Source organism: Theobroma cacao, chromosome 1 (assembly GCF_000208745.1).
Source record: "Theobroma cacao cultivar B97-61/B2 chromosome 1, Criollo_cocoa_genome_V2, whole genome shotgun sequence".
Classification (NCBI taxonomy): domain Eukaryota; kingdom Viridiplantae; phylum Streptophyta; class Magnoliopsida; order Malvales; family Malvaceae; genus Theobroma; species Theobroma cacao.
Window position 1 is genome coordinate 36,064,234 of NC_030850.1, and position 19,179 is coordinate 36,083,412.

A 19,179-nucleotide genomic window follows, 5' to 3' on the forward strand; every position below is an offset into this window, starting at 1 on the left:
CTGCAGCCTTGCCCTTGAGATGTCATTCACAAACCAAACCCTGCAAATTTACAAACAAGCATGTATTTGACAAAGACTTTGCACTTCAGGCACATAAATTTTAAGGAGAAATAAAATTGTAAAACTATCCGGAAAGGTCATAAATCAAGTTTTTCAGAGTAAACATGTATAAAAGAGGAGTAAAAGCAGGATTACCTTTAGATTTTTTCAATGTAGAACTGGAGTCAATGCTTTATTTCTTATCCATGGTATCCTTGGAGAAGGGGGCAGGAGGATTGGAGGCTTTTAGGAAGAGGGAGGCCATACAAGGAGCATGGAGACTTTGATTACTAGAAAGCAAAGAGTCTATAAGTTCAAACACAAAAGTTGGAATAAAAGATCTCATATAGATGCATATTTATAATTTATGATTTTCCTGAGGCCTTCCTTAGTGAAAACAAAACCAGTTCAAAAGCTTTCCTTTCTCTGACTCCAAATATTCAAGTTCTGCATTATTTCCTTAGTTTTGTCTATGGTCATGTTTTCCTTTAAAGGTTTAAAACTCCCACCGATATCCTAGTATGATTTAATGCAAGCAAAGGAAGCATGAAATAATGAAACTCCAAAAGTTTCTCTAAATAAAAGCCTACTTTGCCATTTACAACCTTTCATCCTCATCAGATGCATAAGTTCCTTTCTTCCTTGCCTTTTGTTTTCTTCAGGAGAGATGTGTGATTGCCTTTTTAACATGTTTCTTGATTCCTCACAATCCGGGCCAAACCATGGTTGACCAACTACCATTCTATAACACTTCTCCTTTGTTCATTCTACATATCCCCATCCAAAAGAATTTATTTTAATGCAATTATTTTGAATAAGAGAAATAAGGGATAATTAATAAAAAAAAAAGTTGTGACTCTTGAATAAAAAAGAAGAAAAAAAGAGAATGAGTGATAGTATATAAAATACTACTAGTAGTTAGTAGTTACTTACAAGGAAAAAGCCAATACCATAAAAATATGATAAAATCTAATAGGTACACAATTGTTCATTAACAGTAGCAATACATGATAAGAGCAACAAAGCTTGATACCAAACTGCCTTCTACTCAAAGGGGTTATAAGGCAAATAAATTTATTTCATGGGAATTGCCCGATCTAAGATTGCCATTACAGTTTGTATAAGAGTGAGTAACACCACAATAGAAGCAACTATAGTCGCAGTTCCTCTCCAAATATTTTTGAAATAGACATGCTTCAAGGTTCTTATTGTCGGATTCCAAGACCTCTCATAATATAGGTTTAGATCCCTTCCGATTTCGCTGTAGAGCCCAGTGGGCAGCACAAGTTCCACCGTAAGATTGTTAATCATTTCTGCCACAGCTCTGTGGCTACCAAAATTATTGACAATTATATTTTTTTTTATCAATAAATCTACATCTTTTTCAGAGACAACAAAAGAATTTAGTAGTTGAATATAACTACAAAAGTAAGCTTCTTCTCGAAAGTCACATTGTTCACAGGCCATCACATTTCGACAAATAGTCTCGGTTGCGTAGGATGCAACAAAAATTGGGATTTTTAGCACTCCTTTCTCAAATGTTACATTAAGCAAGCGGTCATTACTAACTTCAAACTTAACACCAGCTTCATGCAACATCGTTGCGGTGTACATGTTGTCATCACTGATCTTATTTTTGATTGATGGACGACTAATCACTAGACTGCATCTGGTTAAATCCGTAAAGTGTTTAATCCCCTTTTGGTACATTGTTGGATCTTTATAGATAGTGAAGTAACTACAAGCAAGATCAAGAAAAGAAGGTGAATGATCAGAGACAGGAAAAGCTAGGTTATATAGATCTTCAAGTACAAAGAAGGGGAGTTGATTTTCCAGTAACATCAGATCCAGTCGAAGCTTTGTACTAAACCATTCACTACGCCATACTAAGTTGTAGATTTCTCCTTCTTCATAGTGCATCAATAAAAGCTCAATGATAAAAACTGCATCATATAATATTATTTTCTCAAACTTGGAAGCCTCGAACTCAGCATTAAAGAAAAATTCCAAGCCATAACACCTGCGTATTTGTCTGCCATGCTCTCCGATGTAGCTCGGAAATTTTCCAAATGTCTCGGGGGAAATCCTCGAAGAAAATTGGTTGAAAGTTCTCATTTTCCACTCCATTTTATCCAATTTTTGGTTATCACAATGAAGAGGCCCTATTGAAATCAATTGAGGGGTGTAGGCTTTTTCGTTTGCTTCACGAAAAGGACTAGGGACCTTGTAAATACGACACTCAGGATCAAGCTGTAACACCATATCAATTTCGAAAACTTGGGGTCGGTGGTGAGTTTCAATTCGTGGAGAATTTTCTTGGTCGGTGTTTTCCATATATGCAACTTCCTTCCCATGGAAACAAACACAATTCTCACTAGTTAGCAACAGAAACAGAATTAATCAAGCCCCAACTTTAGATTTAAGCTTTATTAAGTCCAACACAGTGTTCAAACTTTCATTTTGGGCTATTATTTTTTTTTTTTTTGAAAGTTAGAATTCATTCAACTTCAGGAAGGGAAATCCTTTGTACAAACATAAGAAGAACAGGACCAGGAAGTCAGATCTGTCCTTCTTACACGCAGCTGGTTACAAAAAACACCAGCAGACCTTCCCCTGCCTCAAGCCCTAGAGTCAGAACCTACCCATACACAGTTGACAGCAATCAACTTCTACCCATTAACATTGGAAAGCAGGACACAACATAATCTCAACACTCAAAAGACTTTACAATCAACAAAATTAGTAAGATTGGGAAACACAGCTAGCTTGCCTGTTTCCCCAACTCTAGATTTATCCCGAAAAACTTAGAATCAGATCCAGACGAAGGAACTTAATTTCATCAAAAGTGAACCAATTTGCTAAAGATAAAAAGTAAATAAACCAATGCCCTCACTTTTTTTTTTTTGAAATGCAAAACCAATGCCCTCATAAGAATAGAAGAACGTACCTCTGATGCTGAAAGGAGGAGGATCAACTGGTAGAAACAGCTCAAACTTCAAAGTGCGAAACGAACAACCTTAGTTGAGTTATTGGATATAACTGGTTCCGGTAAGCCTTGGCGTTTCGATTTTACAGACAGAGAGTAATGAGCAAGGTTCTCTCAAATGTAATAGAGGAAAATGCCCACCTTATGTCTTAAGTCCCATCCTTGGATTGGCACAGATCTTCTACCAGTCAATCTTTCGTACAAAAATTTATTGCTTGTTGGTTGTTATTTCTTTGGTACAAAATTTTATTGCTTGTTGGTCGTTATTTCTTTAACTCCTAACTTGCCACACATCACACCAACAAACCTCGTAATATTTAAAATTTTAAATTTAAATTGTTAGTAATAATAAGTTTGGATTGTTATATAAATTTTATCAATCACATTCATACTAAATGTGAGATATTAAATATTATAATATCATAAAAAAATGATAAAATAATTTCTTTCATTGAACTCTAACCCATTTATTTTTACCAGGAAGCAGCTGGTTGATTATTGCATATTGAATTACTCAAGGTACTACTTCTAGTCACGTGCCTAAAATACAATGTACCTGGCCACAAAGGACACTGGTCCATCCCTAGCAATCAGGTCGCGGAAGGAGTTGGGTCTGGAGTAGAGAGGTACGGCCATGAGGGGTCGAAGGAAAAGATGCTTTAAAACAGGGAAGTTGTAATTAATCCAGCCTACTTCTGTTAAAACAGTTTTTTAACAGATAAAATATGTGGCACAGATCAGGAGAAAAAGCCGGATTATCCTGCGATTTTTTCATGTAGAACTGGAGTGAATTGCTTCATTTATCTTTCATGGTATCCCGGGGGAAGGGGGCAGGAGGATTGGAGGCTTTTCGGAAGAGGAAGCCATACAAGAAGAGCATGAAGATTTTGATTACTAGAAAGCAAAGAGTTCTATAAGTTCAAACACAGAAGTTGGAAGAAAAGATCTCATATAGATGCATATAATTTAGGATTTTCCTCACGCCTTCCATAGTAAAAACAAAACCAGTTCAAAAGCTTTTTTTTTCTCTGAGCTCCAAATATTCAAGTTCTCCATTATTTTCCTAGTTTTGTGAACGATCATGTTTTCCTTTAAAGGTTTAAAACTCCCACCAATATCCTAGTACGACTTAATGTAAGCAAGCAAAGGAAGCATAAAATAATGATACTCCAAAAGTTTCCCTAAATAACAGCCTACTTTCCCATTTACAACCTTTCATCCTCATCAGATGCATAAGTGCCTTTCGTTCTTGCTTTTTGTTTCCTTCAGGAGAGATGTATGATTGCTTTTTTTACATGTTTCTTGATTCCTCACAATCCGGGCCAAACCCTGGTTGACCAACCAGTATTCTATAACACTTCTCCACTGTTCATCCAGCATATCCCCATCGACAAGGAAATTCAGGAAAATATCTTCAATCTCTCATAACTAATTCTGGTAACAGGTCACTTTCATCTATTATATATTTGACCTTTGAATATAAGCTTTTGAAAGTGTGAATGCTGGTGTGCCTACATGGCATGTACATACGTTGATACAGCGCTTTTAGTAGTAGACAGGCCCACAAACCTAGCTTAAGCTCTGTTCATCCTGCATATAATTGTTTGGAAGCAAAGGCGCATCCACGGAACATGCAGGGAATTAAGAGGCCATGGAACAGTAGTCATATTGCAATTTTGTAGTGTTTTTCTGAAAGAACCACTCCACAGACCAGGCGCCGAGGAACAAAGAAGTGACGGGGAAATCTTTGACGGCATCAAACGATGATCACCGGCAAAAACTTTACGATAAGAAGATAAAGCCGGTCCTATCCCTACCACCACCGCCCACCGCCACCTCCATGGCTTATCTCTTCCTCCTCTAGACTTCACTGACTTTGCAGTTTGTCCCCGTTCTAAGCTGCCGCTGTTCCTTGATTGGGTTGACCGGCGCCATGAGGATCATTGTTTGGACCCTTCTTTTTTATGGGCTAAGGACTTACCACTTCCCAGCTTAACTTCACATCAGCCCAACCTAGCCACAGGAAATATGATTTTTTAGACCCAGGCCCGACCAGCTTTATCCTTAAATATTATATTTTAATTTTAAAATATTTTTATTTATAATAATAAATATAACTTAAATGGTGAGTTGGGTCTAAGGTTTCAAGATGTCAATCGCGCTCAATCACTTTTAGTGGCCGACTATCTATCTTTTATTCTTTCTTTTAATCGTGAGAATTTTTTTTTTTTCTTTAAGAGATGGAAATTTGAAAAATCATTTGAGATTTTGATTTTTTTATTTAATTAACATTTCATGTAAAACTTTTTTAATTGTCTCAAATTACACGTTTAATGAATTCAAGAATAGTTTGAAAAGAAAGAAAAGAATAATTAATAAAGAAAGTTGTGGCCTTTGAATATTAAAAGAAAAAACAAAAGAGAATGAGTAATGGTCCTACTATTAGTTAGTAGTTACATACAAGAAACAAGCCAATCCCATAAAAAAATGATAGTAGCAATGCTTGATATGGGCAACCAAGCTTGAAACCAAATTCCCCTTCCACTCAAAGTAAAAAGGTAAATAAATTTAAAAGTTCAAAACAAATATAAATTAACACAGAAGAATATTGATTTTATTTTTCATTGAATCAAATGCTACGATCAAGTAAGAGTATCTATTTTGTGAGCATTGCTCGATCCAAGATTGCCAATAAAGTTTGTGTGATAGTGAGTAGCACCACGATGGAAGCAGCAACAATCGCAGTTCCTCTCCAAAGATCGTTGAAATAGACATGCTTCAAGGTTGCCATTATACGGTTCCAAGAATTAGCATAATAGTTGTTTAGGTTCCATCCAATATCGCCATAGACAAAACTTATATTTACGATTCCCACTGCAAGATTGTTTATCATATTTGCCAAAGCTGTACTACTACCCAATTTATTCTTAATAATCCCTTCCTTTACTAGTATATCTACATCTTCTTCAGTATCAATAAGAGAGTCTAGTAGTTGAACGTAACTAGCAAAATGAGCATCATTTGAATAGTGACATTGTTTGAAGGCTATCAAGTTTCTAAAGGTGATGTCAGTTTCGTACGTCACACAAATAAATGGGAATTCCAGTACTCTCTTCTCAAATTTTACTTTACCGAATCTGTATGTACGCTTAAACTTGACACCAGCCTCACGCAACATCGTTGCATTATATGTGTTCTGCCATGCAAGATGTGAGATTGATGGGCAATTTTTAACTGCATCATATCTAATTAAATCCGTAAAGTGTGCAACCTTCTTTTCCTCGAATGATAAAGAACGATAGACATTGAAGAAATGATAATCAAGATAGAGAAAGGGTTTACCCGTATTACCAAAAGCTAGGTAATATAAATCTTCAAAGACAAAGAACGGGAGTTGATTTTCAAGTAACATCAAATCTGTTGAAAGTTCAACTGTTAACAGTACTCTACGGATTAAGAAGTTGTCGTCCTCGTCAATGATATGTTCTCCAACTTTCACCAAGAAGAGCACAATGATAAAAATTGCATCACGTAGTATTATCTTCTTAAACTTGGAAGCCTCCAACCCAAAGACAAACTGGATATCATAACACCTGTATATACGTTGTACTTCCTTTTCCATGTAGCTCTCGAAATTTTTCTGTGTCTCCTCGGAAGTCATTTCAAAAATTTCTCGTAATATCTCTCCTTTTGCCTCTCCATTGGAGCCAAATTTTTGTTACCATGATGAACCGGCCCTATTGAGGTCAATTGAGGAGTGTAGGCTTCATCATTAGCAGCACGAATACGTCTGGAGACCTTGTAAATACAACACTCATCCCGAAGCCCTACGCTTTTTTCAGAGATATTACTATCCAAATCTTTGGGTCGGTCGTTGTTTTCACCTAGCGGGGCAATTTCTTGCTCGAGGTTTGCCATATTTGCTACTTTCTTCTCATGCAAACAAATGACAATTCTCACTAGTTAGCAATAGAACCAGAATTAATCAACCTTATTAAGTCCAACAAATTGTTCAAAATTTCGTTTTGGAGCTTAATAAAAGCCCGAACTTTAGATTTTCCCCAAAAAACATAGGGTCAGATTCAGATGAAGGAATTTAATTTCATCAAAAGTGAAGCAATTAGCTAAAGATAAAATGTAAATAAAATCAAAACCCTCATAAGAATATAGAAGTACGTACCCAAGACGCTGACGAGGAGGAGGATATAACCAGGAGAAACAGCTCAAGGTTCAAAGTGAGAAATGAACCAACTTAGTTGGATTATCGAGTTTTATAGGGCAGAGAGTAATGAATAAGGTTCTCCCAGAACCAACAGAGGAAAATGCCCACCTTGTTACTGAAGTCCCATTCTTAATTCTTTGATTGCACAGGTCGTCTAAGAATCAAACTTTGTATAAAATCGGTGTTTTTTCTGTGTCTTTTTCTTTATGCTTTTTAAGATGTTTAAAGTGGAAATTTCTTGTGTATAAATTTTCAAATATATATTTATACTTGAAACTATCAGGTTTAGAGACCCAAAAAACAAAAAAGGAAAATCTAGAACTATATATTTAGTTTTGAATTATTATCTTTTTTTTTTTTGATGTGTTTGTTCTACAAAGAAAATGCTATTTGCAGAAAATCACATCAAACCATCATTCATACCTCAGTTAAGAATTTAATTTATATATAGTCAACATTGAAGCATGCAGTCATCAGCTGTTACAAGGCCATGTGCTCTACTTCTGCTCTTGTACTCCTGAAAGTATTCACATGTTCAGCACATATTTGGTAAATCTACTTTGCGTCCTATATGTTGTTGTCACCAGTAGAACAGGGAAGAAGCCATGACTTAGAGAATTAGAGAATTATTTTTTTTAAAGATATAAGTTTGGAAAAATCATTTGAGGTTTTTTGTGTATTTTAAATTTTCGTGTAAAACTTTCTTAGTTGTTATAAGTTTGTCGTTTGATGGATTCAAGAATTTATTTTAATACGATTACTTTGAACAAAGGAGAGAGTACTTAGTAAGGAAAGAGGTGGCTTGTGAATAGAAAAAGAAAAAAAAAGCAAGAGAATGAGTCAATACATAAAGTCCTACTAGAAGTTAGTAGTTAGATACAAGAAACAATCCAATTTCATAAAAATATGATAAAATCTAATAGGCATACAATTGTTCCCTTATAACAGCAACAAAGCTCGAAACCAAACCTATCCTTCTACTCAAACGGTCAATCAAATAAACTTAAAAGTGCGAAACAAACATAAGTACAAATGAAAAGTAATTTTATTTTTCATTATATAGAAAAATGCTATCAAGGGAATATTTATTTTGTGGGTATCGCACGTTCCAAGATTGCCAATATAGTTTGTATGAGAGTGAGTACCACTACAATGAAAGCAGCAGCAGTTGCAGTTCCTCTCCAGAGATTGTTGAAATAGACATGCTTCAAGGTTGCCTTTGTACGGTTCCAAGAATTATCATAATACTGGTTTAAATCCTCTTCGATTTTGTCAAAGCAAGAACTTAAATCTGCAACTCCCATATTAAGATTGTGTTGAGTTTTAGGTTGACTAGAATTCTAAATCTTATTTGATTAGGATTTTTGTTTGTATACAATATTAAGTAGTTGTATAGTTTTAAACTTCTTATTCCACATCGAATCCTAATCACATTCTACTTTGAACTTTTATACTATAAAAGTGAATTTCTAGGCTTTAGAATTGCAAGTAGTGCTTTTAGAGCTCTAGAGAGAGAACATCTTGTAACTCTATTTTTTGCTCTAGGTGGAGCTAGAGTGGTTTGAGTGAATGTTCTTGGGAGGTTATTGAGGAAGAGTGTGCAAGGGATCTTGGGTTGTTTTGGGGAACCATAAAGGTCAATTTATTGTACTTTAAATTCTCAATAATAGAAGAACAGTTTCACTCCGTGGACGTAGGCAAGAGGCCGAACCACGTAAATTCTTGTGTTTTTCTATTTGCTTATTTTCTCTGGATTTTATCTTTGTTGATTCTTGGGCAATTTCCACAACAAACTGGTATCAGAGCTTCGGGTTCGGTAAATTCAAGATTCAACAAGGATGTCGAAAGTTACTAGTTCTACGAATTTTTCAATTGAGAAGTTTGATGGGAAGACTAGTTTCACGCAGTGGCAGAGAAGGATGAAAGATCTCCTTGTGCAGCAAGGTTTAATGCGCCCCTTGCTAGGAAAGGAGGAAGGGCAACCAGATGACATGAAGGATGTTGAATGGGCAGAGTTAGAGCAAAGGTGTGTGAGCACTATTCGACTTTGCATTGGAGATAATGTGTTTAATCATGTTATTGATGAGGATTCTGCTCTAAGATTATGGGCAAAGTTAGAGAAAATTTACTTGGCGAAAAGTCTTTCTAACAAGTTGCAGCTTAGGCGAAAGTTGTATCGCTTAAAGATGGAGGAGAATGGAGACCTCATGAAGCATATGAATGAATTCGATGGAATCATTGATCAGTTGAAGAAGGTTGATGTCAAGGTGGAGGAAGAGGAAAAGGCACTATTGTTCCTGGCTTCGCTTCCAGACTCCTATGAGGTATTTGTGGAATCTCTTATATGTGGGATGGATACAATAACGTTAGAACAAGCACAAGCAACGTTAATGTCTCGTGAAGCCCGAAAGAAAAGTAAAGAAGGGGATAGAGATCCAAATGGCTTGGCATTAGTAATTGAGACTAATAGGAGGAAGTCAACTAGTAAGGGATTTAAGGGTGGCAAGTCTAGATCCAACAATGTTCAATGCTTTAAATGCAAAGGGTATGGGCATATTAAAAGGGATTGTCCTACAAAAGGGGATGAAAGTAACGAGAACAAAGGTGAGTGTGCTTTCGTTGCTGAAGGTGATGATTGTGATGTCCTTACAATTTCAGAAAATATGGATGCAAATTCTAATTGGTATTTAGATTCTGCTTCTGCTACTCACATATGTTATCAAAAGGATTGTTTTGATTTACTTCAAGAAGGAGTGGCTGGGAATTTGACTTTGGGTAATAAGTCAATAGTGAAGGTCATGGGTATTGGAGTGGTGAAAATCAAAATGTTTGATGGGGTTGTGCGCTCTTTGGGTGGTGTGGCCTATGTCCCAAAGATGCGTAAGAATCTAATATCATTGAGCCTGTTAGACTCCAAAGGGTATGGATATTCTGCTTGTGATGGAGTAGTAAAAGTCACACAAGGCGACATGGTCCTGATGAGGGAGAATTTGCATAATGGCTTGTATCGTCTAGAATGTGAGGCCTCGAAAGGATGGGAACAGTGCACAGGGGATGGTAGCTACCAAAGTGAGATTTCATTTGCCGAGGAGGTGATGAAAGGTTCCCATGGTGTAGACGATGGTGAAAGGACGAAAAATCTTGCCAATAGTGAAGTGGAAGGGTTGTCGAGGTCCCTTTCCGAAGTCAATTAGTGCCATTGACTTGACGGCTACACAGGTGCATTGGCCGTTTTGTGGAATCAAGTGTTGGACCATGCTTGATTCGGTATGTGTAGTCGTGGTAATTATAAAGGCCAATGATTTGGAAAGTCTTGTGCTTGGAGAGTTGTTCAAGGTGTTGGAAAGTAGGTGGAGTTAGGAAGTTGCAATTAGGTGCGACTAGTGGAAGAGGTTTAAGGAGTTTGAATTCAAGTCAAAGGTGGAGATTTGTTGAGTTTTAGGTTGACTAGAATTCTAAATCTTATTTGATTAGGATTTTTGTTTGTATACAATATTAAGTAGTTGTATAGTTTTAAACTTCTTATTCCACATCGAATCCTAATCACATTCTACTTTGGACTTTTATACTATAAAAGTGAATTTCTAGGCTTTAGAATTGCAAGTAGTGCTTTTAGAGCTCTAGAGAGAGAACATCTTGTAACTATATCTTTTGCTCTAGGTGGAGCTAGAGTGGTTTGAGTGAATGTTCTTGGGAGGTTATTGAGGAAGAGTGTGCAAGGGATCTTGGGTTGTTTTGGGGAACCATAAAGGTCAATTTATTGTACTTTAAATTCTCAATAATAGAAGATCAGTTTCACTCCGTGGACGTAGGCAAGAGGCCGAACTACGTAAATTCTTGTGTTTTTCTATTTGCTTATTTTCTCTGGATTTTATCTTTGTTGATTCTTAGGCAATTTCCACAACAGATTGTTAATCATATTTGCCACAGCTACACTGCTACCTGTTCTATTGTCAAAAATCCCTTCCTTTACCAATAAATCCACATCTTTATCAGTGTCAATAAGATAATTCAGTAGTTGAATATAACTACAAAAAAAAGCTTCTCCTAGATAATGACATTGTTCGAAGACCATCAGGTTTCTAAAAATAGTCTCGGTTGCATTCACCACCGGAAAAGGTGGGATCTGTAGCACTCCCTTCTCAAATTTTACATTAAGCAAGTCGTCATCTACAACTTCAAACTTAACACCAGCCTCATGCAACATCGTTGCGTTGTACATGTTCTTGTTGTCGATTTTCTCATCTGAATTAGAGGGACGAGTTGTCACTGCATGGCATCTAATTAAATCTGTGAAGTGTTTAATCCCCTTTCGTTTGAATGTTTGATCGCCATCGATACAGAAATAAAAGCAAGCAAGATGGAGAAAAGAGGGTTTATCAGAGGTAAGAAAAGCTAGGTTATATAAATCTTCAAGGACAAATAACGGGAGTTGATTTTCAAGTAACATCAAATCCGTTTGAAGTTCAACTCTTAACCATCTTCCACGGAATAAGAAGTCATTGACTTCATTTTCAGAGTTCCTCAAGAATAACTCAATGATAAAAATTGCATCAAATAATATCATCTTCACAAACTTAGAAACCTCCAACTCAGTGTCAAAACCAAAGTCGACATCATAACACTTGCATATACCACTTACATGCTCTTTGATGAAGCTCGAAAATTCTTCCAATGTCTTCTTGGAAGTCCTTTGACGAAATTTTTGGTAATATCTCTGCTTTTGCCGCTCCATTCGAGCCAAAATTGTGTTACCACGATGAATAGGCCCTATTGAAATCAACTGCGGAGTGAAGGCTTTTTGGTTTGCTTCACGAAAACAACTAGGGACCTTGTAAATACTGCACTCAGGCGCAGGCTCTAAGTCTTCTTCAGGGATATCAATTGCCAAATCTTGGGGCTGGTGGTTGTCTTCAATTAGTGGAGCACTTTCTTGGTCGGTGTTTGCCATATTTGCAGCTTTCCTTCTCATGTAAACAAATGACAATATTTCTCACTAGTTAGTAATAGCAGCAGAATTAACCAAGATCTAAGCCTTATTAAGTCCAACAGAGTGTTCAGACTTTAGTTTTGGGACACTTATTAAGTCCCAACTTTAGATTTAAGCCTTATCAAGCCATAACTTTAGATTTACCCCAACAAAAACATAAGGTTAGATTTAGATGAAGGAACTTAATTACATCAAAAGTGAAGCAATTAGCTACAGATAAAATGTAAATAAAACCAAAGCCCACATAAGAATAGAAGTACGTACCTTTGATGTTGAAGAGGAGGAGGAGGATCAAATCAGGAAAAACAACTCAAGGTTCAAAGTGCGAAGTGAACTAACTTAGTTCCGTTACTGGATACAACTGGTTCCGGCAAGTCTTGGCGAGAGTAATGAGCAAAGTTCCCTCAAATGTAATACAGGAAAATGCCCACCTTGCTTCTTAATTCCCATCCTTGGATTTGCACAAAGTCGTCTTCGAGTCAATCTTTCGGACAAAAACCTTTTGCTTGTTAGTTTATGTTTCTTAACTCCCACCAAACACGCAATAACTTTTTGTACGAGTTAAGAAATCATTTAACTTTTTGTTAAGTGGGAGTTAAGAGAGGAAGGGCTGGAACAGCTGTCCACAGGCCAGTTATCAGTCCAGTCCGCAGGCCTGACCCGATTTTGGTCGGGTTTGGATATGAATTTTTTTTAAATTATGATCCGATTTAGTTCGGAAAAAAATATTATTATATTTTTATCTGATTTTAATTTTAAAATATTAATATGAAAATATTTTTTTCAATATATAATACTAAATATAAATGGATGAACAGGTTTAAGTTTTCAACGCGTCAATCGGATCCACTCACCTCTACCGCCTGTCAATTCATTTTTTATTCTTTCTTTTGATCACGAAAATTTGTTATTTATTTTAATAGATAGAAATTTGGAAAAAAATCATTTGAGGTCTCGAATTTTGTTTAATTTAATTTTACATTTCGCGTAAAATTTTGGTAATTTTTATAAATTACACATTTGATAAATTCAAGAGTTTATTATAATACAAGGAACAAGCCAATCCAAAAAAATATGATAAAATCTAATAGGCACACAAGAGTGTATTTTAATACAAGCAACAAACTCTCCTTCCACTTAAAGTGGAAATGCAAATAAACTTAAAATTACAAAATAAATACAAATTACTACAAATAAAAAGATTGATTTTTTTTCTTTGAATCATATATTGCAATTAAGTAGAAGTTTTTATTTTGTGGGTATTGTCCGTTGCAAGATTTGCCAATATGATTTGTCTGAGAGCACGTACCATCACGATGAAAGCAACAATAATAACAATTTTTCTCCAAAGATTGTTGAAATAGATATATTTCAAAGTTGCTTTTGTACGGTTTGAAGTCATAATACTAGTTTAAATACTTTTTGATTTTGTCATAGCACAAACTAAATTCTACAACTCCCATTGTAAGATTGTTAATCATATATTGTCACAGATGCAGTGCTACCCATACCATTAACAAAAATCCCTTTTTTTTATCAATAAATCCACATCTTTATCAATGTTAATAAGATAATTTAATATATAACCACAAAAATAAACATATCCTTGATAATGATATTATTCAAAGACCATCAGGTTTCTAAAATTTTATGTTAAGCAGGCAATTCGTTATAGTTTTAAACTTAACACCAATTCCCTGCAACATTGTGCGTTGTATATGTTATTGATTCTCTCAATTGAGTTTAAGAGACGAGTTGTCACTGCATTGCATCTAAGTAAATCTATCAAATGTTTAATCTACTTTCGGTCGAACATTTGACCTATATCAATATAAGCGAACAACCAAGCAAGATGGAGGAACAAGAGTTTACCATAGGTACGAAAAGCTAGGTTATATAAAATCTTCAAAGACAAAGAATGGGAATTGATTTCCAAGTCGTATCAAATCCATTTGAAGTTCAACACTTAACCATTCTCTACAAAATAAGAAGTCGTTGACTTCTTTTTCAGAAGAATTCAATGATAAAAGCTGCATCAAATAATATCTGCACAACTTGGAAGTCTTAAAGACAAATTCAACGTCATAACACTTGCGTATACTATTTACATGCTCTTTGATGAAGCTAAAAAATTCTTCCAATGTCTTTTTGGAAGTCCTTCGACAAAATTTTTTGTAATATCTTTCTCTTTGCCTCCCCATTCGAGCCAAATTTGTGTTACCATGATGAATACGCCCTACTGAAATCAACTGTGGAGTGAAGGCTTTTTGGTTTGCTTCACAAAAACAACTAGGGACCTTGTATAGGCGCAGGCTCCAAGTCTTCTTTAGGGATATCAATTTCCAAATCTTGGGGCTGGTGGTTGTTTTCAATTAGTCAAGCACCTTCATGATCGGTGTTCACCATATAAGCAACTTCCTTCTCATGGAAACAAACGACAATATCTCTCACTAGTTAGCAATATCAACAGAATTAACCAAGCCTCAACTTTAGATTTAAGCCTTGACAAGTCCAACAGGGTGCTTAAACTTTCGTTTTGAGGTACCTATGACGCCCAACTTTAAATTTATCCCAAAAAAATTTGAAGTCAAATCCAAATGATAAAATTTAATTACATAAAAAATGAAGCAATTAGCTACAGGTAAGAAGTAAAGAAAATCAATGCCCTCGTAAGAATAGAATTAGTACGTACCTCTGAAGAGAAGGAGGTCAAACCAGGAGAAACAGCTCAAGGTTCAAAGTGCAAAATAAACCCATCCTTGTACAAAATCAGTTCTTAACAGAGGAAAGAGCCCACTTGTTTCGTCTAATTAAGAGCCAACCGTCGTACAAAGTCATTGTTTTTTCTTTTTCTTATTGTTTGAAGTGACAAAAAATCATTGGTTTTTTAAGAGGTTGTTATAAATCGACAAAGTATCCTCGTCTAAATATGATGTGCATGTTCTACAAGTAAGATGATATTTATAGAAAATCACTTTAACCAACCACTCATATCTCACTCACAAATTTAATATATATTAATTTATAGTTTCGCAAGGGAACATTTTGTGTGTGTGGGAAATCCATGAACTACATTACAGTGTCAGGAAAGGGCATCATCTCAACACTCCTAGTTTCAGGACGGTAAAAGTTTCAAAAAATGGCACATGGAATCCAAATTTCAGAACTTGTGCAGGATTCCCCACCTATCGGGAATACAATGAAATATGTTAAAACCATTCGTAACATGTCAGGCGGAAAACTACCTTTGTATTCTGCAGATGCTCAATGGAGGGTGCTGGGCGCAATTTCCATCTGGTTCTTAACTTCAGCCATTCGGTAATGGGCAGTATAGCGACCATCTATTCCAGAATTCCCCCTGCAATCATGGGTTGTCTACCGAAAAACTTCCCCACAAAAAAAAAAAAAAAATGATAAGTGTTGGAAAATTGAATACTATATTTTTTTCAGCTTCAAGTTTTTGTTATCAACTTACAACTCCACAAAATCCTAACTGACTTTTTGTTGAACCGTGGCCCAAACACCACCTGCCATATATAAACCCTTTGCGTAATGCAAATGCTAATTGTTTGATAATTATGCAGAGAAAGATGCAGAGCTGAACCACAAAACTCATTGCATTAAGGTAACACAAGGCACTGAAAAGGAAAGAAAAATGAAAACCCAGAAAGAAAAAATGGCCTTAAACCAAGGCTAAAGCACTCATTCATCCCCTGCCATGGGACGAATTCCAAGTCCAGTTCTTTTACCTGCACCCACTTCCATCAAATCTTCCACCTGTTCAAATGAAATTATTAAAAGAAAATTACAAATGTTGAAGGTGAAAAATTGAAAACACAGGGACCGATAGTTCTACCTGTTTAAATCACCTTGTGAATGCCGGAAGCGTTAAGGAAAGCGACGGATGCGGAGGCAGAGGCGCCGAGGAACAGAGAAGCGACGGCAAAAGTTTTCATGGGCATCAAACGATGATCACCAGCATAACCTTTACGATACGAAGATACAGCCCATCCAAACTGGGCTACACTTGCTGTGGCCCAATACGAGTGGCTTTGGACACGGGGCCTATCCCCATCACCACCGCTCTCCTCCACCTCCATGACTGTTCTCTTCCTTCTTCAGACTTTCACTGACTTCGCAGTTGGCCCCCTTCTAAGCTGTTGCTCTTTGCACTGCTTCCCTGATTGGATCGGCCTGACTTGGGCCAGACTTGGACATGATTTTTCAGACCCAGGCTCGACCAGCTCGATCCAAAACTATTATTGTATTAATAAATATTATATTTTTATTTAATTATAATATCAAAATATTAATAAAATTTTTTAATGTTTTATAACAAATAAAACTTAAATGTGTGAGTTCGCATCTAAGTTTTCAGGATGTCAATCGCGTCCGATAGCTATCCATTTTTTATTTTTTATTTTAATCATGAGAGTTTTTTTCCCTTTTTTTTTGAAAGGTAGAATTTTTTTTTCCTAAAAAGAAAGAAGTTTGAAAAACCATATGAGATTTTGAATTTTTTTTAATTGAACATTTCATGAAAAGCTTTTTAATTGTTACAAGTTACACATTTAATGAATTCATGAATTTATTTTAATACTTTAGTTAGAACAAAGGAAATAAAGAATAATTAGTAAAAAAAGTTGTGGTCTTTGAATATAAAAAGGGGAAAGAAAGAGAATAAGTCATGGTCTTACAACTAGCTAGTAGACTAGTCACATACAAGGAATAAGCCAATCCTATAAAAATATGACAAAATCTAATAGGCACACAATTGTTCATTAATAGTACGAGTACATGATAAGGGCAACAACGATTGAAACCAAAGTCTCTTTTCACTCAAAGTGAAAAGGTAAATAAACTGAAAAAGTGCAAAACAAACATTAACTAACACACATAAAACTATTTTATTTTACATTGAATCGAACACTGCAACCAAGTAAAAGTATTTATTTTGTAGGCATTGCTCGTTCCAAGATTGCTAATACGGTTTGTGTGAGAGTAAGTACTACCACAATGAAAGCAGTAACAGTCGCAGTTCCTCTCCAAAGATTGTTGAAATAGACATGATTCAAAGTTGCACATCTACGATTCCAAGAATTATCATAATACTCGTTTAAATCCTTTGCCAGTTTGTCATAGCACATAGAAAGTGATGCAACTCCCGTATGGAGATTGTTAATCATAGTTGTCACAGCTGCACTACTTCCCATTTCATTAATAAGAATCTTTTTCTTTATCAATAAATCCACATCTTTATCAGTTTCAACAAGATGGTCTAGTAGTACAATATAACTACAAAAACAAGGCACTTTTGGATAGTGACATTGTTCGAAAGCCATAAGGTTTCTAAACCAAGTCTCAGTTTCATAGTCCACATAAAAACATGGGATTTGTAGCACTCCTTCCTCAAATTTTACGTTAAGCAAGTCATCTAGAACATAATCATCTCCAACATCTCCAGTAGCTTTAAACTTGACACCGGCCTCATGCAACTTCGTTGCATTGTACATGCGGTCGGTTCTCTCATCTGAGTTTGAGGGACAAGTTCTCACTAAAATGCTTCTAGTTAAATCTAAAAAGTGTTTAATCCCTTTTTTGTTGAATGTTTGATCTTGCTCGAGTCTTAAGTACAAGCAAGTAAGATAGAAAAAAGAAGGATAATTAGAGGCAACAAAAGCTAGGTTATATAAAGCTTCAAGGATAAAGAACGGGAGTTGATTTTCAAGTAATAGCAAATCCGTTTCAAGTTTAGCTCTTAACCATACTTTAGAGAATAAAAAATCGTCGTTGACTTCTTCAAAGTTCCTCAGGAATAGCTCGATGATAAAAATTGCATCAAATAATATCATCTTCTCAAAGTTAAAACCCTTCAATTCAAGATCAAAGGCAAATTCGATATCATAACACCTGCATATACCACTTACATGCGCTTTGATAAAGCTCTTAAATTCTTCCAATGTCTTCTTGGAAGTCCTTTGACAAAATTTGTTGTAATATCTCTGCTTTTGCCTCTCCATTCGAGCCAAATTTGTGTTACCATGATGAATAGGCCCTATTGAAATCAACTGCGGAGTGTAGGCTTTTCGGTTTGCTTCACGAAAATGACTAGGGACCTTGTAAATACAACACTCAGGAGCAGGCTCATAGTCTTCTTTAGGGATATCAATTTCCAAATCTTGGGGTTGGTCGTTGTTTTCAATAAGTGGAGCAATTTCTTGGTCGGTGTTTGCTGCCATATATGCAACTTCCTTCTCCCCTAAACAAATGACAATGAACACCAGTGAGCAGTAACAATAGAATTAATCAAGCCACATGTTTAGATTAAAGCTTTATCAAGCCACAACTTTAGAAGATTTACTCCAAAAAAACATAGGATTAGATTCAGATGAACTTAATTTCATCAAAAGTGAAGCAATTAGTTAAAGATAAAAAGCAAATAAAATGAAAAGTCCTCAAAATAATAGAAGTACATACCTCTGATGTTTAAAAAAAGGATCAAACCAGCAGAAACAGCTCAAGGTTCAAAGTGCGAGATGAACCAACTTGGTTTCGTTATTGAATACAACTGGTTCCGGCAAGTCTTGGCGAGAGTAATGAGCAAAGTTCTCTCACATTTATAGAGGAAAATGCCCACCTTGTTTCTTAAGTCCCATCCTTGGATTGCACAAGTCGTCTACGAGTCAATTTTTCGTACAAAAACTTATTGCTTGTTAGTTGTTAGCTGTCAGGTCTGTGGCATTGGATGCGGGGCCAATCTCCATCCCGGGTCGGTCCCATGCACCAGTGAATCATAATCGTCTGTGGGACTCGCTAGACCTGGCTGAGTGAAAGCATTGGTCCCACCCAAATTCTACCTACACTTGGCTCTCCATGCAAATTAATATTAGCCTAACAGGGGGAGTTCTTCCACCCTCATATCATCTAAACATGCGGTGAAAC

General features: G+C 35.9%; 4 protein-coding genes across 6 annotated transcripts; all 4 read right to left on the minus strand.

Moving 5' to 3' along the window:
* Window positions 918-3,188, minus strand: LOC18614430 (UPF0481 protein At3g47200). 2 transcript variants are annotated; one of them, XM_018114280.1, is made up of 2 exons: window positions 2,987-3,188; window positions 918-2,381 (listed from the first exon to the last, which is right to left on the minus strand). In XM_018114280.1, exon 2 carries the CDS (start codon window positions 2,371-2,373, stop codon window positions 1,114-1,116), a length of 1,260 nt encoding a protein of 419 aa, XP_017969769.1. In that variant the 5' UTR covers window positions 2,374-2,381; window positions 2,987-3,188; the 3' UTR covers window positions 918-1,113. The 2 variants fall into 2 exon arrangements, with proteins under 2 accessions (XP_017969769.1, XP_017969763.1); XM_018114274.1 differs by having other exon boundaries at window positions 918-2,385; window positions 2,987-3,187.
* Window positions 5,682-6,686, minus strand: LOC18614431 (UPF0481 protein At3g47200). Its single transcript, XM_018118484.1, has one exon. The coding sequence runs from the start codon at window positions 6,684-6,686 to the stop codon at window positions 5,682-5,684; it is 1,005 nt and encodes a 334-aa protein (XP_017973973.1).
* On the minus strand, window positions 11,119-12,710 carry LOC18614432 (putative UPF0481 protein At3g02645). Its single transcript, XM_007052195.2, has 2 exons — window positions 12,502-12,710; window positions 11,119-12,211 (listed from the first exon to the last, which is right to left on the minus strand). The coding sequence occupies exon 2, from the start codon at window positions 12,196-12,198 to the stop codon at window positions 11,119-11,121; it is 1,080 nt and encodes a 359-aa protein (XP_007052257.2). The 5' UTR covers window positions 12,199-12,211; window positions 12,502-12,710.
* On the minus strand, window positions 16,978-18,938 carry LOC18614434 (UPF0481 protein At3g47200). Of its 2 annotated transcripts, none has more exons than XM_018114595.1 (2): window positions 18,715-18,938; window positions 16,978-18,488 (listed from the first exon to the last, which is right to left on the minus strand). In XM_018114595.1, the coding sequence occupies exon 2, from the start codon at window positions 18,474-18,476 to the stop codon at window positions 17,187-17,189; it is 1,290 nt and encodes a 429-aa protein (XP_017970084.1). In that variant the 5' UTR covers window positions 18,477-18,488; window positions 18,715-18,938; the 3' UTR covers window positions 16,978-17,186. The 2 variants fall into 2 exon arrangements, with proteins under 2 accessions (XP_017970084.1, XP_007052259.2); XM_007052197.2 differs by having other exon boundaries at window positions 16,978-18,496; window positions 18,715-18,937.

Bases quoted from the DNA above. Each gene is read 5' to 3' on its own strand.
- LOC18614430 (XM_018114280.1), bottom strand. From the start codon at position 2,373: ATGGAAAACACCGACCAAGAAAATTCTCCACGAATTGAAACTCACCAC.
- LOC18614431 (XM_018118484.1), bottom strand. From the start codon at position 6,686: ATGACTTCCGAGGAGACACAGAAAAATTTCGAGAGCTACATGGAAAAG.
- LOC18614432 (XM_007052195.2), bottom strand. From the start codon at position 12,198: ATGGCAAACACCGACCAAGAAAGTGCTCCACTAATTGAAGACAACCAC.
- LOC18614434 (XM_018114595.1), bottom strand. From the start codon at position 18,476: ATGGCAGCAAACACCGACCAAGAAATTGCTCCACTTATTGAAAACAAC.